The sequence below is a fragment of the Oryza brachyantha genome, chromosome 5 (assembly GCF_000231095.2).
Source record: "Oryza brachyantha chromosome 5, ObraRS2, whole genome shotgun sequence".
Classification (NCBI taxonomy): Eukaryota; Viridiplantae; Streptophyta; class Magnoliopsida; order Poales; family Poaceae; genus Oryza; species Oryza brachyantha.
Genome location: NC_023167.2, coordinates 6,864,821 through 6,890,777, shown reverse-complemented (window position 1 = coordinate 6,890,777; position 25,957 = coordinate 6,864,821). Strand labels below are relative to the sequence as shown.

The window sequence follows — 25,957 nt, the reverse complement described above, 5'->3', positions numbered from 1 at the left end:
CCACCACAAACTTTGCCCGGGACTGTGCCTCTGCTAGGGGCATACGAGTCAGGGATTGCCTGAAAGGGAGAATTGAAGGGAGGGATAAAGAAAAACTTACCCACGAGCTCGGCGACAGCGGCGTCCTTGGCCTTCTTGAGCCGAGCGCATTCAGCTTACAGCACGGCCTTCGAAGCCGACAGCTGGGAGCGCTCGGCCTCAAGCTCGGCCTTCACCGCCAAGAGCTTGGAGCACTCGGCCTGCAGCCCGGTGTTCGTCTTCTTCAGCTCCCTCAAGGCTACATCTTGATCTGACAAAGAGAAGATGATCTTCAGCTACGAAGAAAGAACAATGACCAAAGACAGATCGTCGCACCTTTGATCTGAGCGCTACTCGATACCAGCTCCACGCGAAGACCAGCTATCTCACCTTGCAGGCGGCTCTCCATAGCCTTCGCCCGCCCCAAGATCTCGTCGCGGTCCTGCCGCAGGGCATCCATGTTCCCCAACTGAGGATCCAGCGACCGAAGGGCCTCTGACTTTGCCTTCGAGCGTGCTTCGATCCCCTGAACAACACAATAAGAGTTAACAGGGTCACGCATGCATGGGAGCGGTTAAAGAGCATACCTTCATGAGCTTCACCGACTTCTCGATGTATCGCTCAATTTTGGCGATGTCCTTGGAGTCGTCCGAAGGGTCTATTCTGGCTCGGTCGGCGTGGCTCTCCTAGGACCTCGGAGGAAGCGTCGCCGAGGTCGTAGCTACGACCAGCGGAACGGGCGCCCCGACACCCGACTCCACAATGTCTGTGGGTGGGAGTGCCGCGGGCATGTCCGTCTCCACAGTCAACGCTGTGGCAGTGGCCGGGACGATCACCAAAGCCGTCTCGGCGGTTGTCCCCATCGCGGGAATAGCCGCTGAGACTAGGGCCGGACCTGAGGCAGCGGGAAGGGCGGCTGCCGCTGGGCCTGGGGGCTTGGTTTCCCCGGACCCGGTCGTCACGGCCGGATCGATGTCGCTTGATTTCTTGATGGGGAGACTAGGAGATATGGCCTCGGCAAGCATAAGAATCCCACTCGGATCACGGCGAAAATGCTAGGTCATGTTACCTTGATCCCGTCTTGAAGGCAGGCCTCCTCAGGCGTCTCAAAGGAGGTGGGCTTGGAGAGCGAGCCGGGGTCGGAGCGTCATCGTCCTGGGGCGCCCCGACAAGTTCGGCGTCCGGATCAAACGCCATCCTCTTCGTGGCAGGTTCGTCAACTGAAGGCCCCGACCCACTCTTGAGCATGGGCAACGCCCGACTTGGGGGGTAGAATAGGAACTGGTGCCGATCCTGAAGGCATGACAAGAGCTGGGTTAGGACGCAATAGGGCAATTTCCCAAGAAGAAAAGGAGAAACGAATCTTCAGAGAAACTAAGGACTCACCGATGGTGGTGCATTCCCGGCATTAAACGGAGGCGGAAGACTGGAGGCATCGGCCAGGATGGGGGTGTTCAGTGCGAACAGCCTGCGAGCTCATGATCGGATATCTGTTGGCCGAAGTGTCTCCGTGGTCTCCCGAGTTGGGTCGTCACTCCCGATGTAGTTGAAGGCGAATCGGACCCGGTCCTTGAGAGGCTGGATTCGGCGATGGATGAAGTGCCGAGTTACCCAAACGCTGGTTAGGCTAGCGGTCTTCAGGTTCTCGATCAAGTTGAGGAGAGAGTTCACTTGCGGCATCTCCTCGGCGGTCGGAAGAGATGACCAGGCCTCTCGGGCTACCAGGGCGTGGCCGATGAATGAAGGAAGGGAGTCGGCTAGGTTGGAACAATAGAACCATGTCGCATGCCAACACTTGAGAGACGTTTTCATGGGCAGGGAAAGCCAAGCCTTTTTGCTCCCCTCACGGAGTTTTCTTGATTTCGATTTGGTTGGGGCTTGACGATGAACAAATGACGAAAAAGGTTGAAGTGAGGGGGGATCCCAAGGAAGGTTTCACAGGTGTATACAAACACCGCGATTTGAAGAATGGAATTGGGGTTCAAATGATGGAGTTCGATTCCATAGAGATCCAATAGACCCCGAAAAAAGGAAGACACCGGAAGCCCGAAACCCCGCTCAAAGAAAGCCTCGAATACCACTACCTCTCGCGAGTCGGGAGTAGGGAACTCCTCGCCATGAGCATTGCGGTCTCCGGCTACTTCCTTGCTCTAGATCAGGCCAACTCCAGAGAAAATGGAGAGGTTTTGGTCGGTGATGATGGAAGATTGCCAAGCATGCAGCGGCAGCGCCTTCCTTGAATCCACCGGGGAAGCCATTGGGGGCCTTTTCGGTGGGCTGGAGGAGAAGGCACGGGTGTGATGGGTGGAGGAGAGGCTGGAACTCTAGGCGCGGAGGCTAGGGTTCGGTGAGCGCGAGATCGCTGGAGCAAATTGGGGCTACAGTGGTTAGCGTGGTGGAGAAGAAGATGAACGGGCAAAGTAACAGGAAGCTTAAATGGGCCGCTGCTGGGCCTAACGGCTATAAGATTCCTTTACCAGGCTAAGTATTATTATGTTCCTTTGCGGACAGAGCGGGCCAAAATTTTCGGTGCTAGCATAACGGATACCGTGCTACGTTTTAAGGAACGTTACGAGTTTTATAACAGTAATATAAAATTCATAATTTCTTTCAAATCGGGAATCGACGGAATGCCTATGTTATGGGGTCATGGCCGCACTCGGGCAGGCGTCAGTCGATATCGCCCATGGCACTTAATTGCGCTCTTCAGCCTGTGCCTAAACTTTGTGTAAACCCGAACTGACTCAGTATTAACTACTCGGCTGTACCGGTTGAGCCAGTTGACGCAGCCTATCCCATGGGCAGAACATAGCTAAGCGCTGTATGTCTGGGGAAACACGGCACAAACTCACTTCCAAACCACTCGGGTCCGGAAGCACTTGGAACCGTGCAGCTCGAGTTGGTGAGCTCGAAAACTTCGAGAGGAAACCTTTTGGGTAACAGTCCATAGATGACTCTATGTTTAATTGTTACGCATTTAAGCATAGAGTCGGGGGCTACACCTATTAGGTATATCTTCGATGCACCTAATGTCTTCTTCATTTGGAGTCCTCCATAGCCTCTACAATCATCACAGAGTACTCGGGATCACTCGGGAAGCACTCGGGGAGCGCCTGAAAAGCACTCGGATAGTGTCAAGCATATAGCGCCAGGAGACATCTAATGGTCAATGATCTGCACGGATGACCTACGCTGCTATGGACGACTCCGGGGGCTGCTGTGGGATACCTATACCGGGGGTATCCGGAGACTGTACAAATACGTACGGTTAACGGGGTACCGAATAGGAAGAACAATATATCTGTACGGTGACGGCTAGGAGTCCGGTATTTACCGGATTACATGCCGTGTACTTCGGACCCGGGCCATAACCGAATTAGGAAAAGATCTTAGTCTTACTAGATTATGACTCTATCATATCTGTAACCCTTCCCCCACTATATAAGGGGTACGGGGTGCCCCCCTTGAGGGCAACAGCAGGGGTAAGGTATTATCTCGCCACGTCGAGAGCCTGAACCTAGGTGAATCGTCTCCCTCTTCATCTTAACCATTGAATTCAGAGCTTAGTAGCCACCCTATAAGTTCATTGCCGACATCGAACGTCGACAATATGAATATAGATTAATATAAATATCACTTCACAAATATATAATTTCAAATATGTCTTCTGCCATCGTTAACAACAATAACATATTAAACTATGAATAGTATACGTATACTCACAGTCATATTTGTTATTTTTATTACGGATTGTACAAGTTATATTTAAACTTGAATATTTTTAGAGTTATATATTTAATATTAATTTATCTTTTTTTAATTTTTATAATAACATACAGGAACGTCTTATTAAACTCCAATACAGTGAGATGGAGGTAGCGTCACTTTTGTTCCTAGCTAGTAGGCGTGGAACGGCAAGGCTGCCGCATGGTGGCGCTTCGACCGTGCCGCAGCTCCGTGGCGGTGGAGTGACATTGAGCACGGTGGCACACCTTCAATGGTGGAAACAGTATGTTTTTGTAATTTTATGCAAACTGAGTATATACATGTAAAACGGCGAAGAAAATTGTATATTTTGAATTCTTTTTGGCATACTCACTTCATATGCGTACAGCCAAACACACGTGTATTTTGTATTCCTGAGATCTCTGGACAATGGCTCCAAAGCTTGGTTATCGTACATTGTTTATAATTAGTGTAAAGGTCAGTTTCACCATACAAATTTATGCAGATTTGAACAGTCCGTGTCTCACGGCATGTGAACGATTTTTAATCTATGATATGGCTAATTTAATTTTTTTTAAAAATTCTAATCGAGGCTAAATACCAAACAGACGCTTATAATGAGGCATCTTTTGTGTCTTATAGGCCAATAGCCCTGTGAGGCTGTGACCCTTCATCTGAACTTTTATGGCCATTGGGGGATCACGTATGTAGGGGACGATCATGACAACAGCTCGTGAGTCATTGGAACCTTCCCCTTAATATGACCTTTAATGCCAAGTTTAAGCAGACTATGGCGACACTAATGGACATATGAATACTTGCTAAAAGCTGGTGCTTTGCTGCATATTAAGAAAGTATATGATACTATTTTCTAAAATAGTACAATATATTTTCATGAAATATGTTACCCATGCTTTTTTATATAGAGAATATTAATTTTAATTTAATTTTTATATGACTTTCTATTTAGATCTAATTGTTTGTTAATACTATAAGTTTAAGGGAAGGTACTTTGCAAAATTCACCATAGAAGCACCTAGGGTGATAGATTGGCAAACATGCTATTTTTATTTAAAAGAGTACGGATTTTAAAAATTCCACTTTTACTTATCAGCCGGCAAAGCCTGCTTGACCCACTTTTGTAATATTGATCATCAGAGTCGTTCTCCCCATTCTCTAGTCATATCAGCCGACAAACTTTTGTAATATTGATCATAAGTAATTTATTAAATGATTAACAACCGTAGGAATTGATGTGTAAAAAAATACTGTCATACACTAATAAATTAATAGATTTTATGAACTATTCTAATACAAATATTGTCCAACTAATAAATCTGACCTAAACGTCAAATACTTGTAACTATAGAGGGAGTATATTGAGCAAGTTCAATAGTATAGCTAACTACTGACTCCAATTCATCTATAACCAATCTAATAGTCAATGCATATAATAGTTAGCTACAAAACATCAATAATGTTGCGCATATTTTAAAGATATAAGAGGAAAGAGAGAAGGGAGGTAGGCTACTAATTTGTAGCTAGCTGCACACGGGCTCCAAGACAAAATGTGTGTATGACATGTGAAACCATGTATTGATATTTTGTAGGTAACTATTGTATAAATTAACTATTAGATTAACTATAGATAAATTAAAGCTACTTATTAGCTATACTATTGAACTTGCTCTTACGCAACTCTGTGTTCGACATGCTCTGCAATGATTCATGTGACGAAAACGATGGGTGACGAGATCACTTCATGCCCCCATGCTACTCCACTCCGCCCCAAATGGCAGAGCTCCCGACATGTGTCGCTCTTCTCGTGGCCTTCTTCCAGAAAGTAGTTTTTGCACATAGTTGTAACAGTATCCATTATTTGTATGCAGCTTAAATTGTGAAAAAAAATATCATAAAAATTGGTGAGCAGATCATAATGTTATAAACCACGGGTCAAACTTAAAGTCTAAATTTAACCAATACATCAATAACTTAAATTAAGAAACTTTTTTTACGGTGAGCTGGTAATGTTCATAATTTAGTTTTATTAATTTCTATTTCTATACTTATATGTCGAATTTAGCTTTGCATGCTTGTACATACGCATAAATCGTCATAATCAATTCTTCTATAGTTGTTCAAATTTTTCTATAAATATTTAGACTGTATGCACATAAGGATACTCACAGTACATGTGATATTTATAAAATTAAATAAGTTATCGTGTATATAGAATATTATTTGGCAAGTGAGTAAATAAGAAAGAAGAATAAAAAAAAGTCTTATATGGGATATGATTTATACACAACAGTTAAGAATAATAAAAAAATAAGTAGTATTAAATTTAAATTTAAATTAGCAGCGATTGTATTGTAAAGAGTTATATAAGTATGCTACTAGTTTTTTTACACGGAGGATACAATTTTGTCTTGCATTAGGATTTAGGATTGCTCTTGTTCTACCACATCTAGGTGCAAAAATTCCTTATCCGGCCCCTTCTTCGCTCTCCCCGTTCGTCTCCACGCGAGAGCATAAGTGTGGAGACGTCTCAACCTCCAGCCTCTCCCAGAGCCAGCAGTCACAAGATCACGAGCTCGCAAGTCTACCGAACCCGTGGTCATCGACGCGCCAACACTCGCATTGCAACAAATTTCGCTTTTAGCTCGCCGTCGCCGCTCGGCCCGCTCTTGCTCTCTCTCTTGCGGTCGGCAGCAAGAGAGCACCACTTTTGTCCCCTGTTTCTTGAAGCAGAGCTGCGGGTTTTCTTTCTCCTTCTCTCTGTTTGCCGGCGGCCATGGGAGGAGGAGCTTCGAGGCTCGGGCTGCCGCAGTTGATGGCGGTCGTGTTTATTCTACTGGCATTGTGTGGTTTCGGTGTCCATGGAAGGAACCACATCCACAAGAGACCGCACGGCGGTGGCGGAGGCCGGAGCAGGAGCGGCGGCAGGGGAGGCTCGGTGGTGTCGTCCCCCGCGGTTCCGCCGGCGGACGAGCAGACGCAGCCGGCGACGCCCCCGCCTGGCATTGTGCCCTCCGACCCGGCCGTCCCCGCCCAGCCGGAGCAGTGCGTGTTCGACGTCCGGGCGTTCGGCGCGGCGGGCGACGGCACGACGGACGACACCGAGGCGTTCCGGGCGGCGTGGAGGGCAGCTTGCGCCGTCGAGTCGGCCGTGATCCTGGTGCCGTCCGACGGCACGTTCACCATCACCACCACCACATTCGCCGGGCCCTGCAAGCCGGGCCTCGTCTTCCAGGTAGTAGCACTTCTGCACTTGCTCATTCGTGTGCTTGTTCGATCCAATTTTCAGGGCCAAGCAAACTGATAGCCGGCGTCGTGCAGGTGGATGGGGTGCTGATGCCGCCGGACGGGCCGGACTGCTGGCCAGCGTCGGATAACCGGCGGCAGTGGGTCGTCTTCTCCAACCTCGACGGCCTGACGCTGCGCGGGGCCGGCACGATCGAGGGCAACGGCGAGGGCTGGTGGAACCTCCCCTGCAAGCCTCACAGGGTACGTACATCACCCACACAACAACAACAACAACACTTCACTCCAACGCATCTCTTCTCCACTCCGCTCAGCGCTGACACGATCGAATTCCCAACTCTCCGCATGCAGGGTCCGAACGGGTCGACGCTGCGCGGCCCGTGCGACAGCCCGACGGTACGCATCACCACCATTCCTATCCCATTCGCACAAAATCAAGCAAGCTGACATGCACATCGCGCTGTTGGGCTTACGCTTACGTGGTGCCGTGCAGCTGGTGAGGTTCTTCATGAGCCGGAACCTGGCGGTGGAGGGCCTGAGGGTGGAGAACAGCCCGGAGTTCCATTTCCGGTTCGACGGCTGCAGCGACGTCCGCGTCGACGGGCTCTCCATCAGGTCGCCGGCGAGCAGCCCCAACACCGACGGCATCCACGTCGAGAACACCGAGCGCGTTGCCATCTACAACTCCATGATCAGCAACGGTACGTGCATTACACACGTACGGTACGCAGCTGCGTTGTAATGTGACTGTAGGGTGACATGTGTTCCGGTGCAGGGGATGACTGCATCTCGATTGGAACCGGGAGCTACGACGTCGACATACAAAATGTTACTTGCGGTCCTGGACACGGCATAAGGTAAGACCCCATATTGCTCTGTCTCTTGTCGAATGCTCAATTATGTTATTAGATTAATTAAATGGGAAAACAGGACACTTTATGTAGATTAATTAAGAAACCTGATGTATTATTATTATATGGTCCCATTCCTTTTCTTTGGCTGTTCTGTCGTTTATAAATTGGGTTCACGAGCAGTTTAGTTCCAGTTCACATATGTAGACGGCGATCGATATGTTGGTTGGGTGGTCTGTGGGCACGGGGCAAACCCGAAATCCTGAACATACGGTTCAGGAGAACACAGCAAAGCGTCAGAAACGTCCAAAGCGTACAAACGATGATGGTTTCAGCTTAGCTACCTTCTGATCCGGCGTCCTAGATTACACAAGCATATATATGCATTTTTAGTTGGTCACAGGCTCACGTCCTCACAGGAAGAGGAAAGGGCTGAACTAAATGAATAGAAGAGAGAAAAAAAAAGAAAGAAAAAGAAGTTCGTCACATGAGGGGTACCGTAAGAATTCAGTTCACATGACTTCACGTGCACAGAGAATGGACGCACTGCCATAACTGAAACGCTACCTTTTTCCTTTAGAGTAATTTTAGATTCTTGAATAAGCAGAGATGGAGTAAACAGAGAGGTAACAAAATTTTAGTCTAAAATTAGGTATCAAAATTTTTATGTAAAATTTGATATCTCTTGGTATCTTAGGTACTAGGAGATACCAAATTTTACACTAAAATTTTGTTACCATGCTAATAATAAAAATATTTACAATTAAGTAGATATCATTTTTTGAGCAAACTACGCTTTCCAAAGTTCACTATATGATGTCTGATAGGAGTAATATTTTGTGCATGGTGTGAAAGCAGCATCGGGAGCCTGGGGGTGCACAACTCGCAGGCGTGCGTGGCGAACGTGACGGTGCGGAACGCGGTGATCCGGAACTCGGACAACGGGCTGCGCATCAAGACGTGGCAGGGCGGCATGGGGTCGGTGTCCGGGATCAGCTTCGACACGGTGGCCATGGAGAACGTGCGCAACTGCATCATCATCGACCAGTACTACTGCCTGGACAAGCGGTGCATGAACCAGTCCACCGCCGTGCACGTCACCGACGTCTCCTACGCCAACGTCCGGGGCTCCTACGACGTCCGCGCCGCGCCCATCCACTTCGCCTGCAGCGACACCGTCCCCTGCACCAACATCACCATGTCCGAGGTCGAGCTGCTCCCCTTCAGCGGCGAGCTCGTCGACGACCCCTTCTGCTGGAGTGCCTACGGCCTCCAGCAGACGCCCACCATCCCTCCCATCTACTGCCTCCAGGACGGCCTGCCCGATTCGCTCCTCCTCGACAACCCGGATCTCAGATGCCGATGATCCTACTGGCTAATTATTATTGCTGCAACTAGTTTTAGTCTTGAGTTTCGTGGAGTTGTACATGTCATGTGTGGCGCTTCTGCTCCCGCTGCTCCCGGCCGATATTGATTTTCTCGCCTTATTGCTGCTTCCAATTCAACTTGCATTTCACATTTTTGTAAAAATCAGTATCATAATTGGTGGAACAGTAAATCACTCCTACGTTACGAAATATGTAGTACACTGAGGCTGGTAATGGGTCGAGCACATTGAGTCATTTCACAGCCTTATTTAGCTATAAACGTGGTGTGAATGGCTAGGAATACACTATGTGAATGGTCCTGCCACGTCCTTTTTGCACGGGATGTCGGGGGTGACATACTAGCGTATGGGTATGTACGTGGGACTATGTATTGTTGGTAAGTTGTACACCTTTGATCTTACTAAAACTGTTTAATCAATCGCACATGCAATACACTAGTTGTACTGAGTCTTGGATTTTCCCCCTTTTCTCTAGAAGCAAAAGCTGCGATTGACGAGAAGTCGTTCGAAGATTAGGCCAATCGCCATGCTCAACTGTTGTTGTTGCTTTCTCCGCTTCATTGTTAAGAATATTATTTTATTTGTTTATTTTAGACGATATGTATGCATTAATTTATCATAGTGCGTAGTTGGGCTGGCGCTAGACTAAGATTCAATGCAGCCTATAGTTCAAAAATTGGTATAATTTCTACGCGTGACACAAATATACTTAGGTATAAAGTGGATATGAATTTGTTTCATTTTATTACCCTTATTGTTATCGTACAAATGCAATACCATCTATCAAGGCACCCGACTTTCAAGAAAGAGAAATTAGACATTTATTGAGAAAGCACCTGAACGTACCAAATTGTTAATATAAAGTTTTGATACCTTCGTGTACTTACACGTAGAGATATGGATTTTTTACATTGGATTTTTTTGCATAAGATTGCCCTTCAACAAAATGATGTTAATAGTTGTGATAGGAATTCGATTTTACCATTTAGGTTTTTTACATAAGATTGTACTTACCTGCTGCCTGAAAATGTGGCACTCATTTGTGTGGTGTGAGACCGAGTTGTGCCACTTACAATACCTTTTCTTTTTCAGTTCTTTAGCCGATGGGATGACATGCCCTGCAGGTAGCTGTATGTGTTTCTCTAGGGTAGGAGGTCGAATATCTTGTCAGCTTTGTTGAAATCAAAGTCGAACTTTTCTTCCCTTTTCCTTCTCACCCACGGGCATGTAACCGGCTTCTTGTTTCTGGTCCACTCTTCCAGGCCAATATTTGCCTCATTGGGATCTGAGTCCGATAAGTCTTTAGTGACGTAGGCCATCCATTGTTGGAACTTTTCCTATCTTGCTTCCTGGTATCGGATCTCATGGGCCGATACCTTCTGCACCAGGTGTACGAGGCTCTCGAACTCCTGTGCTGAGAACTTTTCTCTCATCTGGCTGAGCAGCCCCTGGAACGCCAATTTGGCCAATTGTTAATCAATGAGGTTTAGACTATAGCATCGACTTCTTATGTCTCTAAACCTTTGGATATAATCATGTACCGACTCATCCATCTTCTGTCAGACTGTAGTGAGGTCGGTCAAGCTTATCTCCTATACTCCTGCGAAGAAGTACTTATGGAATTGCTTCTCCAGATCGACCCAGCTTCTCACCGAGTTTGGAGGTAGTGAGGAGAACCAACCAGGTGAAGGCCGATCCGGACAGTGATAGCGGAAAAAACCACACCTTCAAAGCATCTTCAGCCGATGCTTTGCCACATTGGGCCAGAAATCAGCTGACGTGTTCTATGGTAGAGACGCCATCTTGGCCTGAGAATTTGGAGAAGTCCGGCACTCTATACCGGTGTGGTAACGACACCCTCTTGAACCATTCTAGGTACGGGCGCTGATACATCACTGTCTGTTCTTTGGGCCTCAAACCGAACTGCTCTCGCATTACCTCGGCTACACGGTCAGTCCAGTCCTCATCTCTGAACTGCCCCGGGTGCTGGGTTTGCTTGCTGAGGTGGGTTGTTGTACATTGGCTTGTCCCTACGTGGCCACATCGGTGGAGGCTGATACCAAGCGCTGACGTTGTGATAGGGGTTAGCCCACCGATGAAACCTTGGTGGTGTCCTCTCCTGGTACGACTGTCTTGGTATCTCTGGGGACTGCTCAAAGTTGGGTGGAGGGATGTCTGGTATCGGCTCATCATCCCTTGGTGCGTCTCTCATGTTTCTATGCTGTCGATACTTTGGCATCTCCCCTTTTAGGAAGTACGTTGGTCCCCTCTATGACTCCTGGTTAGCAGTACTGTCGGCCACCTACCTGATCGGTCCTGACAGTGTGTTAACTAGCAGTCCTGACTGGTTGACCAGTGCGCGATGAATAGCTGAGTCGACCATGTTTTGTAGAGTCGGGTGATTCTTAGTAGGTGGGTTACTACATTGCGTCGACTCTAAGGTTGGCGTTGGGAGCCGAGACTTATGGACCATGCACCCCTGGTCATGCTAAAGGACTCTAGAAACAACTTCTGGTAATTCTCGATGTGTTGCTACACGAGGGCCTTCTGCTCGTCAGTCAGCTTGTCGAGTGTGATCGAAACGATGTTCTCTGCGCTGACTTCCTTGGCTGCCATCTTCCTGGCTTGTGTGCTTGTTGGTCGCTGGTTTGAGTTAGGTATTCTTAGTTGTGTCCCATCGGGTGTGCCAAAAATTTGTTGACGCTGAAAATAATTAACAACGTGTCACACACGAAGGCTTGAGTATCACTTCTCAGAACATTCCAGTGCAAGATCTAAATTCTTAGAAACTGTGTATGCCAGTCAGTTTGATTCTGTAACTGACAAGATATAACATGGAAAAGTAGTTAAATCTAAAACGCCATCGGCCGGACAACCAATATCGCTTCAGGACCCTAGCCTATGAACCAAATGATCGGCTTTACGGGAATTTCATGATAATGCACGAAAATATGCCCTATCGGCTGAATTATGAGTAGGATAATCACCAAATGCTTAATCAATCAACTAATCCTAAAAGATCAGACTTATCTAAGATTTAAGATTAACCAGCCGATCGGATCGATCTGGTGCTTATCGTACATGCTGTCAGCAGCCAATAAGAGACTAAATATGAAATTCAAACTAAACTAAATTGTTATGCTAACTACCAGCACAACACAATAACGACTAAACATATACGTACTCACGCTAGACCTAGAAGATCTAACCAAACCAAGGCAATTCATATCTAAACATAACCACGCGTAAGATTAGCATAATATTGCAATACGCGAGTAATTAAATACCAAACTAGCGTAATTTATCAATCTATCAACTAATCTTAGCCGATCGGACAAGCTCCTATAACCAGATCGGATCAGAATTAGATAGATTGGATCAAACCGAGACAGTATGCAGTCGGGCTCGATATAACTATAGAAAACATGAATATCGATAAGCTTAATAAATAAACCAATGAATTACTTACGATAATGCTGGGTAGAACACCAGCCATAAGCCTGTTAACACCAAAAATTGGTAAATTTCCGTATTGGATTCGGATAAGGAAAGGTGCAATCGACGATAGATATTTTATCCGGAAGAGTTCAAATTCAATAGGGAATCGTAAAGACCAAGGCTTGGCGGTGTAAATTTATCTATTAAAGTTAGTAAGAATTTATCTCTAAGGGAGTTAGAGTCCAATCTGGACTTGTTTGTTTTTTTATATTAGAAATTGTGTCGTGTTAGAGATAGAGTTTGTTATTTCTTTTTATCTATTAGGTGTTGTATCCGACATGAACTACTATCCACCGAGAGTATAAATATGTATGCCCAGGGTCATTGTAATCATCTACATCAATTAGATCAACTTCTTCCGGCGCATCGGCACTCTCTTGTCCAAGGTTTTCAACTCCGGTGGAACTTGGCACCTGACGTGGGGCTGCATCGTCTTGATCTCCGACGGAGGGGTAAGTTCTACGTTCCATCAGACCATGGTAATCGCATCTGCTAGATTAGGACTGTCTCTGTTCGGTTCGATCTTCTGATTTGGTTGTGCGATTGCTAGTTATCGTATCAGTTTCAACTTGAGTTACTTCTGTATCTTGAGCTGATCTGGTCGACCACTTTGGGCGATCTACACGGGTTTGATATTTGTTGTTTGTCACTTTCAATCTAGTACTGTCTCAGTTAGGTCCGATCTAGTAAATTGCGTTAGTCAGATGGTTTATATCTGATTCATATATTTTGTTTATTGTTTTATTCAGAGTACCAGCTGATAAGTTATCAGTCATCGACTCATTGGCTTCATAGCAATCTAGATCTATTTAGTATCTAGCCTAACATCGCTAGGCATAATCTTGAGCTGTCTCGGTTGGGTCCGATCTTCTATGGTTATTCTTAGCAATCTAGGCTAGATATTTTATAGATCTTGGTTGTTTGTTCACCGTCTATAACCGATGATTTGTGCTGATCTACATGCTTATCATATTTGCATCAATAGAGTAGTCGATTGCCTTACTGTATTATTTTTATACCAATCGACATGATTTAGTTAGATCGGCAGTTATTATGTTGCATCGGCTTATGAGAATTACATGTAAATTGGTTTTAGCCAATCACAACACATGATTCATTGTTTATTCCAAGTAATTCGTTGGTTTATTTATTAGCCTTATCGATCTTCATATTTCTTATAATCATATCGTGCTCGATTGCATACTGTCTTGGTTAAATCCAATCTCTGTATGTCTAGTTCGATCTGGTTATAGGAGCTCGTCCGATCGACTAAGACTAATAAGTAACTTGGCGGGTTACGTTGGTCTAATATTTAATTTATCTCTATTTCTATCGAGTTTCTAGCCGATTCGAGTTTTTTACAGCCGATCGTTCATCCTATCGGCTAACCATTGCAGCATCAACGTCTGACTGGCTGGATATTTATTCACCTATCGGCTCGATAGCCGATCAGCTTGTTTTAACATTCGTCTTGTCAGTTACAGGATCAAACTGACTGGACGCTCGCGCATCTTCTAAGATTTAGGTCCTGCACTAGAGCTGTCTAAGATTGACTCCCAGACCTTCGTGTGTGACGTGTAAACGTTCACATTTTGACTTCAACAAAGCCCTCACGAGTACTTAATCCAATATGACAGTACAAACCCATCCAACTGGATTGAACGGACTAAAACGAGGCAGAATCAAGTTAAATCGATCTATATTGACAAATCGAACGAAGAACTCACGAGGACTTGATCGAGAACCTACCACTACTTCAACCAAGAGTAGATTAATGCAACAACAAGCCTCAGATATACCGTCAACTAGCTTGGTAGGAGATCGAACCAAATCGAGACAGTACTATTCTAGCCGATCGATGGGTTGATGAAGACGAACTACATTACGAAGCTGACAAACCTCGCGCCGAGAGCTCGCTCTGTCGAAAAGGTTGGCGATGTGCCGAAGATGTATTGGATGAACTAATTATTGTTTTACAAAGCTACGGGATACCCTATTTATATCCCAGAAATTAACTAACCTAACCGGATACAGATCCGTATTAGCAACTAACCCATTACACATGAACTCTAATTAGATATAAAATCCTAAACAAACTCTAAGTTACAAATAAGCCTAAGTTACACGGACTCTGATTAGTTCCGAACCTATCTCTAACCATCTGGGCCAATCAGATTCCACTCCTTGTCTGATTCAGCCTCTCGACTGAACCTGTATTGCCTTCCGTTTATTCTTCTAGCCGATTGTCGTTTTCTTATCCGATTTGGTCTCTAATCGTACATTAATCCATAGCGACTATTTGTCAAAATCCGGCGTTAACACAAAGAGAATCCAAATTCAAACCATTCCATTTAATTCATTTCCATTTAACCCATTAGCAGGCCTAAATATATATGGCGAGAGTTGGCGAGAGTTATTCAACTTCTGCGACGAATGCATTTCATCTTAAGGTTGTCGCAAAGTACCGTTCGTAATTTGAGTCCGTAACAAATTTTTGTAGGTCCCTCTCCGGTTAATTCTACTACTACCACCGGTAGAACTAATATTAGCCATAGAATAAAAATTGTACTTTTTACTTTGTTAATTAATTGATTAGTAGTATTTTATAATTTTGTTTTTTGCAATAAAGATCACAATAAAAAAGACGATATTACCCCTTCAAATTTCTACTACACCTAATATTGTTGGTAGTATAATTTAATCATATTCGTCTGATAAAAATAGATCAACGTTATCGATTAAATTCACCGGAGAAAGACCCATCTTCGTATATTTGTGTTAAAAGTAGACGGTCACAGAAGCCCAAATCCTTTGTAGTGTTTGAATTGAATAGTATAGATTATTTAATAATGATGAATTTGGAGCATAAAGAATGACATATAATTGCATATAAATTACATGCGTGTGGATGTTTCTTTTAGGACATGCAGATGATATGCCGGCCACACTGGCCTGGAACAATGGGGAATGGACCCCTTGATTTCAACTAGTCAGGACTAACAAACATTAACAAACATAACATGAATCAATCAAATGGAACAATATGCATGAACTCAGTACAAAATGAGAAAAACGTAAAAGGCCCTCTTCTTCCTCGTTAAAGACCTACTAAATACATGCAGGTCGCGTCATGATAATTAACAAATTTAGACACTGTCAAGGAAAACACAAAATTACAATTAGCAAATAAGTTTCTGTAAAAAAAAAGGAAAATCCAACCCAGTGGACATGCATCCTGAATGATGCCAATTAAGTGATGGCTGCTCAGATCATGTTGGCCAGCGCCATGCAGTTCTGTGCCATCTGGTTGAGCTCCGAGTCGAACTTCTCCATGGGGTTCATGATCCCGGACTGCTTGAAGGGCCGGTCGCAGGACTCGAAGTCCTGCACGGCGAGCTGCAGCATGATCTTGGCCGTGCCCTTGTCCTTGAAGGTGATCGCCCGCTGCGCCGCGCCGATGGTGTCCTGGGTGTTCATGTACATGGTGTCGCAGAAGCTCAGCGCCTGCGTCTGCTGCGGCGCCGACCCGCGGGACACCACGGTGACGTGCTTCCTCGCCTGCGCCGTGCGCTTCGAGAACGCGTCCACCTGCATGTTGAGGACGGCCACGTGGTCGATCACCGGGTACTTGGAGGCGTGCCGCCCGGCGGTGCCCCTGCACACGTCCGGGAACGGCGTGTGCGCGCAGATCTCGGCGACCTGCGGCGGCACGGCGCCGCCGTCGTGCCTCCTCTTCGCCAGCGCGGGCGGGAGGAACCCGGCGGACAGCAGCGCCACCGCTGCGAGGAAGACGACGAGCTGTCCGTTGGCTGGTCCCATGGTTTATTCTGTTGGGCTACTCGCGGTGGTGCGTGGGGGCTATATACGCAGCGGCCGACACAGGAGGGCGAGAGGGTGGTGAGAGCCGCATAGTGGGACGCACTCTTATAGCGTGCCCCTGCCCTCGGAAATGGCGGGTGGCCTCTAACTCTAAGCTACATAATGTCCACCGATTCACTGTGCTTCTCCATTTTTTTTGGTTTGGGCCAACTCTTGTCGGAAACTTGCGGGGTGCTAAAAATAGGTTAACTAATTTCATAGTGGACATCGATCATGTACCTCAGTTAAATCATTTCCTGAAAAGCAGGTTGATGATAAAAACAAGGCAAGAAATGGAAATTATGTTAGTGCAAATGACAGCATCATAGGAAATTAGTAAGCATGTTCGACATGCATGCTACGGCTCCAGGCCCTCTACCTCTCAACATCACAGATCACAATTCCAATTCTACTACTGTACTACCAAGGCAAGGAGAGCACACCATCCATATCTATAAAAGATAATTAATAATCTTACGTACAATTTGCCCCTGTCACTGTTACACTGTTCCCTGCTACAGGTCACCAACGTCGCTTGTCCGATCGATCGCACATCGAATCCTGCCTTCCGGAAGGCGAGAGTTGGTTGCACTGTTCTCGTTTCAGGGCATTACACTTCACTACAGGGAGGGAGACTCGATCTTCCTTGTGACGTTACAGAGCCCAACATTCACCAATCATCACCCGGAGTGACGCAAGATTCCCGTGCTATTCAACGTGTGTATGTTGACTTGTTGAGCCAACAAGCACCGGTAGCAACTCTGCTGTTTCTGAGCGTGTGATGCTTGGTAACACCGAGGAGGACATATACTAAGGTCACGTTCGGCAGCCCTGATAGTTAACTTATTTCAATTATTTTTCACGCGCACGCTTTTCGAACTACTAAACAGTATATTTTTTTTAAAAAATATCTATAGGAAAGTTGTTTTAAAAAACCCTATTAATTTATTTTATATTTTTTAATAATTAATAATTAATTAATTATGTACTAATCTATTATTACGTTTTCCGTGCCAAATAAGTTAACTTATCACAAAAAACCAACGCGGCCTAATACTGCTAGCTATTTTTTTTTTTGCATAAAAGGCTTTACGCCCTGCTTTTACTGAAAGCAAACAGGAGTTCATGCTGGGATCGTCAGCTTTACAGAGCAAATTTTGACAAGCAAAACGCATCCTCACAGCGGAGGCAAACACTGCCACAAAACAGTCTAAAGCCATACTCACACTAAATATACGAGAAAAACCAAACACGCAGATCCCTTATCAGCTATTATCCCCACTTGAGCACATTCTTCTTCCAACTTATGAAAGACCCGTAACTCTGTGGAGCTCTTCAACCATCTGCTCCATCAGCTGTTCTTCTTTGGATTTCAACAGAACTTTCCATTGCCCGAGAAAAGATATAATGCGAAAAATAATTACAATTAGAGGAGACTACAATAGCTTCTTTCTGAAAATCATATCATTTCGAACATTCCAAAGAGACCAGTTCACTACTGCAAGTAAAGATATTTCCAATCTACAATTAGAACTACCAGCTCTCCCTATCACCAAAGAAAAACAATTCTCAAAAAGACCGAGGAATGCAACCCCACCCTAACGCCTCCTTACAGACACTCCACACAAAAACAACAATTGGACAATAGATGATCATGTTGCGCATTGTCCACGTGAGCACATAAGTTGCATAGGTCTGAACCAACCCAACCTCTTTTTTTCAGTTGCGACACTGATTGAATCCTGTCTTTATTTGCCAGCCACAAAAAATACCTAATTTTCAGAAGACAGGGGATAGACCAAATGTCTTTCATTCTAGGAAGCAATCACCCCTCTAAAAGATAAGCTCTATACATTGATCGCACATTGAAAGATTTTGAATTTTCTAAATCCCGTAGAATTATATCAGGACCTTCATCTCTCTGAACTGAAGAAACTTCATCTCTTAATTGTGACCAACTCTCAAAGTCAACCTCATTAAAAGATCTTCTAAAAGTCAAAATATAAATGTTATTATCCAGAATCTCATTAACCAAGATATCTTATTGATTACAAACTTTGAACAGCTTATAATACTTGATTTTCAAGGGGACCTCTCCTATCCAAACATCCTCCCACAACCTGATTTGTTTACCTTAACCTACCCTACATTTGCTCCGATTTTAATATTATCTCTAATGCTTAATAGCCCTTTCCAAAACAGAGATGGCCCCTCCCTCATCTTGAAAGAAACTACTAGAGAGCAGGTACTTCTTCCTTAACACAGCTCTATACATAAGCTCTTTTTGTTTGATAAAATATCAAAAATCCATTTGGAAAGTAAAGCAATATTTATTTTCCTGGTGTCAGCAAAACCCAACCCTCCAAACTCTTTATGAAAGGTCAAATCACTACATTTTAACATATGATACTTTTTTTCTCGCTGATCCCAACCCAATAGAATTTACCTTTAATAGAATATATTTTCTTATGGATCCCCTCAGGCAACAAATACATCCCCATAGTATAGGTTGGAATTGCAGAAAGAGATGAATTAATTAAATACCCCTCACTGCATAAGACATAGCTCCACAGATCCAAGATCCTATCTTCTTTTCAACTCTTTCAGGTAAGCAATTAAGTAGAGCATTAGTTATTTTCTCAGGACTTATAGGAAAACCTAAGTATTTCATGGGGAACAAACCTTTTGGACAGTTGAGAAGCTGAGCAACTCTATTTTGTTCCGTCTCTGACAGACCAACACTAAACACCTTAGTTTTGTGGAAGTTAATTTTTAACCCTGACATAGCCTCAAAGCAATACATCAAAAATTCAGTGATCCCAACCTCTCTCTCACACAAAGGTACAAAGATGATAGTGTCATCTGCATATTGTAGGTGAGTTAAACAATCAAGAAACAAATTAGGAACTAAATCAGACAAAAAACCCGAACTTTTAGCATTATCAAAAATAGCAGCTAAAACATCACTAACAAGGTTAAAAAGAAGAGGAGAAAGGGGGTCCCCTGTCTGAGGCCTCTTTGGGCACTGAAAAAGTTACTTCTTTTATTGTTTATCTTAACACAAATTTTTCCACCTCTAATACAACTATTAATTCAGCCTATCCATTTATCAGAGAAACCTTTCCTTTTTAGAACCTCTGTCACAAAGTCCTAGCTCACTTTATCATAAGCTTTTTCAAAATCAATTTTCCAAATAACACCTTTTTGTTTGTTCTCTTCAGCTCATTAATAACTTCATGGACCATAACAACCCCTTCTAAAATAAATTATCAAGATCCTCTTTTGAAATTCCATACTCCCTCTCCCGGATATTATATATGCATTAAATGAATAGTAGACCCAGTCTCAGCCCTAAATAGCTCTCTATAAAAATTCACTATATTAGTAGTTAAATTGTCTTGACCACTTATCTCTCCCCCTCACTATCTAAAGAAAAAAAAATACAACTCTTTCTATGTCTTCCATTAGCTATCCTATGAAAGAAATCAGGGTTTCTATCTCCCTGCAGCAGCCATTGAATTCCACTTCTTTTTTGCCAAAAAGCTCTTCCATCTTAAACTGGTGTTCTAACTCATTTTCTAAATCATATCTTTCCTTCCATTCCTCATAATCCAACTCTCTTATATCAGCTTGGGCATCTAATAAGTCTATTTCCTCCATAATCACTTGTTTATTCAATCTCTCTACCCTTTTATTATTTAAGCTCCAACCTCTTAAAAATTTTCTAATCAAAACAAGCTTCTTATTCCAGAACTCAAGAATGTAAGAGCTATCTCTTCTAATCATTTTACTTTTTAATTAAATCAGTAAAACCCTCCACCAACAGCAAAGCAGATTCAAACATAAAATGTTTATTTCTAGTACCCACGACATTATCAGAATCCACTATGAGCGGTGAGTGATCAGATCCAATCCTAGGGAGAGCATTTAAAGAGGTCAAAGGGTAATCACACTCCCAATAATAAATTCATAAGGACACTATCCAGAACCACTCTGACAGGGTTTACCTGTTTGTTAGACCAAGTAAACTTACTTTCATTTCTAAAAATCTCTCCCAAAGCATTATCCCCAATGAAAATTCAGAGAAAAAAGTGAAATATCTTGTCATCAATTTTAACCGGAAGTTAGCTCAAATTAATAATTTACATCAGATTTGCTCCGGTCCAACAAAAAGTACCTCAAGGTACCAAATCGTTTCTCATCTAGCTGAGTAGGATGTTCACTGTTAGATCCAACAATTAGAAACGATTTGGTACCACGAGGTACTGATACCTCGAGGTACTTTTTATTACTTTTTGTTAGACTAAAGCAAATCTCAATTTACATAGTTATAGTTATAAAACCTATGAAACGTTAAACAAGACGCATGTCAACACATGCACGCGTTTGCTTTCTTGTTGTAACTAAAGTTAGCTAGCATCAGCAAGAGCTTTTCTTAGTGATTTTCTACATGCGTGCTAGGCCACACAATCGAATGGAAGGACAAGGCAGCGAAACAAAAAGGCACACGCAGAGCAGCCGTTCCCGCCAAATGCTCCCACGCGCCCGTCTTCAACGGCCTCCAAACACATTGGTCAAGCGCCCTTGTCCCCTTATTCCCCCAAACAAACATCCTCTTCGAGGTGGAGATCGCAGAGGAATACACGCCTCTGTTCTCCCTCCTTTGCTTTGTTTCCATTCAATCTGAATGGCGTGAGAAACCATCGTCTTCTCTTTGACGTCTGCGTCTGCACAGCAGTCGCCGGCGATCGGCCATGGCGTCCCGCCGGCATGTTCTGATTGCTGTACTTGTAATGGCCGGCGTTGTCGAATTCGCCGACGCGGAGAAGTACAAGCCAACGGAGTCCATACTAGTCGACTGCGGTGCAGACAAGGAGGGCCAGGACGTCGACGGGAGGAAATGGGTGTCCGACAAGGACAGCAAGTGGCTGGTCGACGGCGGGAAGTCATCTATCATGGCAAACGCAGATTTCCAAGACCCCTCCCTCCCGTCGCCGGTGCCGTACATGTCGGCGCGGGTGTTCACCAAGGAGGCGGCGTACAACTTCCCCATCGGGGAGGACCGCCACTGGGTTAGGCTCCACTTCTACCCTGCGTCCTACCACGATCTCCCCGCCGAGAACTTCTTCTTCTCCGTGTCTACCTCCACCGGCATCACGCTGCTCAAGAACTTCAGCGTCTACATCACCGCCAAGGTGCTCAGCCAGGCGTACATCGTCAAGGAATTCACGCTCCCGCCGTCCACAACCGGCTCCCTGTCGCTCACCTTCACGCCCACCGCGATGAACAACGCGTCCTACGCCTTCGTCAATGGCATCGAGATCATCTCCATGCCCAACATCTTCAGCCAGCCGGCGACGAGCGTCGACATCGAGGGCAACGAGGTGAGCACGACCGACAGCAGCATGCAGACCGTTTACCGGCTGAACGTCGGCGGCTCGTACGTCGCTCCGGCCAACGACTCCGGGCTGTCGCGTGACTGGTACGACGACACGCCGTATATCTACGGCGCCGCCTCCGGGGTGACCTACCAGGCCAACGACACTGTCCAGATCAAGTACCCCAAAAACGATCCCGACGCGGAGGCCATTGCACCGGCGAGCGTCTACCTCACCAGCCGGTCGATGGGGCCTGACCCCAAGGTGAACCAGAACTACAAGCTGACGTGGGTGTTCGAGGTGGACGGCAACTTCACCTACATGGTCAGGCTCCACTTCTGCGAGCTGCTGCTCAGCAAGCCCAACCAGAGGGTGTTCGACATCCTGATCAACAACAAGACTGCCCAGTCCGGCGCCGACGTCGTCGGCTGGGGAGGTCAGTTCGTGCCGGTGTTCAAGGACTACACCACGATCATGCCTGGCGGTGCCGGAGACAAGGTTCTGTGGGTGCAGCTGATGCCTAGCGTTGGGAGTGGGTCAGAGTTCTATGATTCTATCCTCAATGGACTTGAGATCTTCAAGATGAGCGACGCCTCCGGCAACCTGGCCGGTCCGAACCCCGATCCTTCCAAGATGCTTGAGGAGGCTGAGTCGTTGGCTCAGGGGAAGTTCAAGTCCAGGGCCAGTCTCACGGCCACCTTGATTGGCGGTGCTGCAGGCGGCGCCGCCGCATTCGGGATCGTGGCGGCCATCTGCATCGTCGTGTATCAGTCGAAGAAGAGGAAGACGCTGAGCAGCAGCGCGTCCCACTCGTCGGGATGGCTGCCGGTGTATGGCGGCAACTCGCACACGAGCACCACCAAATCGTCCGGCGGCAGGAGCGCCGCCCTCAACCCAAACATCACGGCCATGTGCCGGCACTTCTCGTTCGCGGAGATCAAGTCGGCCACGAAGCACTTCGACGAGTCGCTGGTGATCGGCGTGGGTGGCTTCGGGAAGGTGTACCGGGGTGTGGTGGACGGCGACACCAAGGTGGCCATCAAGCGGAGCAACCCGTCGTCGGAGCAGGGCGTGCTGGAGTTCCAGACGGAGATCGAGATGCTGTCCAAGCTGCGGCACAAGCACCTCGTCTCGCTCATCGGCTGCTGCGAGGACGAGGGCGAGATGATCCTCGTGTACGACTACATGGCGCACGGCACGCTGCGGGAGCACCTGTACAAGAGCGGCAAGCCGCCTCTGTCGTGGAAGCAACGGCTCGAGATCACCATCGGCGCCGCGCGTGGGCTTCACTACCTCCACACCGGTGCCAAGTACACCATCATCCACCGCGACGTGAAGACGACCAACATCCTCGTCGACGAGAAGTGGGTCGCCAAGGTCTCCGACTTCGGCCTGTCCAAGACTGGCCCGACGGCCATGAACCAGACGCACGTCAGCACCATGGTCAAAGGAAGCTTCGGCTACCTCGACCCGGAGTACTTCCGGCGGCAGCAGCTGACGGAGAAGTCCGACGTCTACTCGTTCGGCGTCGTGCTGTTCGAGGTGCTGTGCGCGCGGCCGGCTCTGAACCCGAGCCTTCCAAGGGAACAGGTCAGCCTCGCCGACCACGCCATGAGCTGCCAGAGGAAGGGCACACTCCATGACATCATCGACCCGTTGCTGAACGGCAAGATCGCGCCGGACTGCCTCAAGAAGTTCGCGGAGACGGCGGAGAAGTGCCTGGCCGACCACGGGGTGGACCGCCCGTCCATGGGCGACGTGCTCTGGAACCTCGAGTTCGCGCTGCAGATGCAGGAGACCTTCGAGAACGGCGGGAAGCCGGAGGAGGGAGCGGACAGCACCAGCGGCAGCAGCACGGTCTCCATGGCGGACAGCATGGCCGCCAATGCCGCGGCGCTCTCGCTGATCAGCGAGGACATGGACGAGGAGGACATCGCGAACAGCGTGGTGTTCTCGCAGCTCGTGCGCCCAACTGGCCGGTGAGGTGAGGTGAGATGAAGAGAGTGCACATGGCAATGTTAATTATTCGGGTGTGGATGGAATAGTGAAACAGGTCGGGCAATGTTTGAGAGTGTGATCAATTTTACTGCTGTTGAACTGTTGGTGAGGTACGTACGTGGCAGAGGATCAGGATTTGTGTACATGCGTTGCACTATTGTTCACTTTATTATTTGATTCCATTCTAGTTCTTCTACACTGCTCAGATGTGAAAAGGAGGGAACAAAAGTTAAGTTTAAACTGGTAGTTCAGATTACAAGAATTCGTTGAAAACTAGTATACCTGATCTGGTCAACGCCTACTGTGCTTGGATAAGATAGAGCCTGGGGATTGTCTGTATATATGCTGCCATATTTCTTTTTTTAATCCATAAACATTAGTGTTTTTTCCTTGGGTCCGTGTGTACACAATATGACATAAAATATGTATCACAATCTGTTAGATTCTGATACCACACGATCATCACCCAACGGTTAAAGATTAAATGGTTCTACAATAATAAAACAAACAAATAGTGGGCTAATAGATCCAAAAGGCCCATATATATTAAACTAACAGATACAGAAAAGCTCAAATTGAGGCCCATAAAAATTCAACACCGAAAACACAAAAAAACCCATACTTAACACCACTCTGTGTCAAACATTAGTACATATGAAGAAATCATAAAAAACCCAAAAATAGGCCCAAAAAAATGGCCAAAAAAGTACAGACCAAACTTGGATTACAAGGAACATTGATTAAAAAGGAAAGAGAAGTCATGTGATGGAAGATGCTAGATGCCAGATAAAACACAATAGGGAGATAGAGAAAAAGAGGAGCAATTTTGAGAGAAAAAGAAGAGCAATTTTGAGATGCAACAAGAGGGTGAGGATAGCAAGAAGATGCAAAATATTGGAGAAAAAAGAAACCAATGGCCAGATTCAACTGAATGGAGAATCAACAGGACAAGAAGAATTTCAATCCAAATCAAAATCTTCAGATTCAGTAAAGAGAACAATGGAAGATTCTAACAAAACTCCAGGTACAAAATACTCTAAAAAATATGTATGTTCATCCTCTTTTGTCCTAACTTTGATTCCTTGTTGATCTTTCTGCAACAATTCTGCAAAAGAAAACACGTAGAGAAGTAAACAAACAATTCAGATTCTGAACCTTGTGCTTGTATGTCGTGTTTTGTAGTTGCTTCTCCTTTAACCTAACTTGGTGTCAATTTTTAGCTATGTCGTCAAACACGATTAGAAACAGGTAGTCGGCAAATCACAAAGACTAAACAAAAATATAAATATTACATTATCAAAGAAAAATATCTTTAGTGATGTCTCATAATTTGGAGAATCAACAGGACGAGAAGAACTTCAATCCAACTCAAAATCTTCAGATTTAGAAAAGAGAACAATGGAAGATTCCAGCAAAACTCCAGGTAAAAAATACTCTAAAAAATATGTACCTGCATTCTCTTTTGCACTAACTTTGTATTAACACCAAAATTTGGTAAATTTCCGTATTGGATTAGGATAAGGAAAGGTGCAATCGCCGATAGATATTTTATCCGGAAGAGTTCGAAATCAACAGGGAATCGTGAAGACCAAGGCTTGGTGGCGTAATTTTATCTAGTAGTTAGAGTTAGTTAGGGTTTTATCTCTAAGAGATTAGAGTCCAATCGGGACTTGTTTGTTTTCTTTTATTTATTAGAAACCGTGTCGTGTTAGAGATAGAGTTTGTTATTTCTTTTTATCTATTAGGAGTCGTGTCCGACAAGGATTAGCATCAACCCGAGATTATAAATATATATGCCCGGCGTATTGTAAAACATCTACACATCAATTAGATAACCTATTTTCAGCGCATCGCCACCCTCTTGTCTGAGGTTTCAACTCCGGCGGAACTTGGCACCTGACGCGGGACTGCATCGCTTCGATCTTCAGTGGAGGGGTAAGTCCATCGTTCCGTTGGGCCACGTTAATCGCATCGGCTAG

At 45.6% G+C, this 25,957-nt stretch overlaps 3 protein-coding genes across 3 annotated transcripts; 2 read left to right on the top strand and 1 right to left on the bottom strand.

The window, feature by feature from the left end:
* The first annotated feature begins 6,288 nt into the window (after nucleotides 1-6,288).
* On the top strand, nucleotides 6,289-9,676 carry LOC102716215 (polygalacturonase At1g48100). The gene is made up of 6 exons (XM_006654140.2): nucleotides 6,289-6,997; nucleotides 7,084-7,251; nucleotides 7,360-7,404; nucleotides 7,502-7,709; nucleotides 7,784-7,865; nucleotides 8,718-9,676. The coding sequence occupies exons 1-6, from the start codon at nucleotides 6,539-6,541 to the stop codon at nucleotides 9,223-9,225; spliced, it is 1,470 nt and encodes a 489-aa protein (XP_006654203.1). The 5' UTR covers nucleotides 6,289-6,538; the 3' UTR covers nucleotides 9,226-9,676.
* A 6,005-nt stretch (nucleotides 9,677-15,681) lies between these two features.
* LOC102716499 lies at nucleotides 15,682-16,643 on the bottom strand. The gene has a single exon (XM_006654141.3). It carries the CDS (start codon nucleotides 16,561-16,563, stop codon nucleotides 16,009-16,011), a length of 555 nt encoding a protein of 184 aa, XP_006654204.1. The 5' UTR covers nucleotides 16,564-16,643; the 3' UTR covers nucleotides 15,682-16,008.
* A 4,578-nt stretch (nucleotides 16,644-21,221) lies between these two features.
* LOC102716781 (receptor-like protein kinase FERONIA) lies at nucleotides 21,222-24,174 on the top strand. The gene has a single exon (XM_006654142.2). The coding sequence runs from the start codon at nucleotides 21,357-21,359 to the stop codon at nucleotides 23,961-23,963; it is 2,607 nt and encodes an 868-aa protein (XP_006654205.1). The 5' UTR covers nucleotides 21,222-21,356; the 3' UTR covers nucleotides 23,964-24,174.
* The last annotated feature ends 1,783 nt before the right edge of the window (nucleotides 24,175-25,957 follow it).

Excerpts from the sequence above, each read along its gene's own strand:
- LOC102716215 (XM_006654140.2), top strand. The coding sequence starts at position 6,539 with ATGGGAGGAGGAGCTTCGAGGCTCGGGCTGCCGCAGTTGATGGCGGTC. Across the intron at positions 7,252-7,359 it reads TCCCCTGCAAGCCTCACAGG|GGTCCGAACGGGTCGACGCT; the intron begins GTACGTACATCA and ends CTCCGCATGCAG. Across the intron at positions 7,710-7,783 it reads CAACTCCATGATCAGCAACG|GGGATGACTGCATCTCGATT; the intron begins GTACGTGCATTA and ends GTTCCGGTGCAG.
- LOC102716499 (XM_006654141.3), bottom strand. The coding sequence starts at position 16,563 with ATGGGACCAGCCAACGGACAGCTCGTCGTCTTCCTCGCAGCGGTGGCG.
- LOC102716781 (XM_006654142.2), top strand. The coding sequence starts at position 21,357 with ATGGCGTCCCGCCGGCATGTTCTGATTGCTGTACTTGTAATGGCCGGC.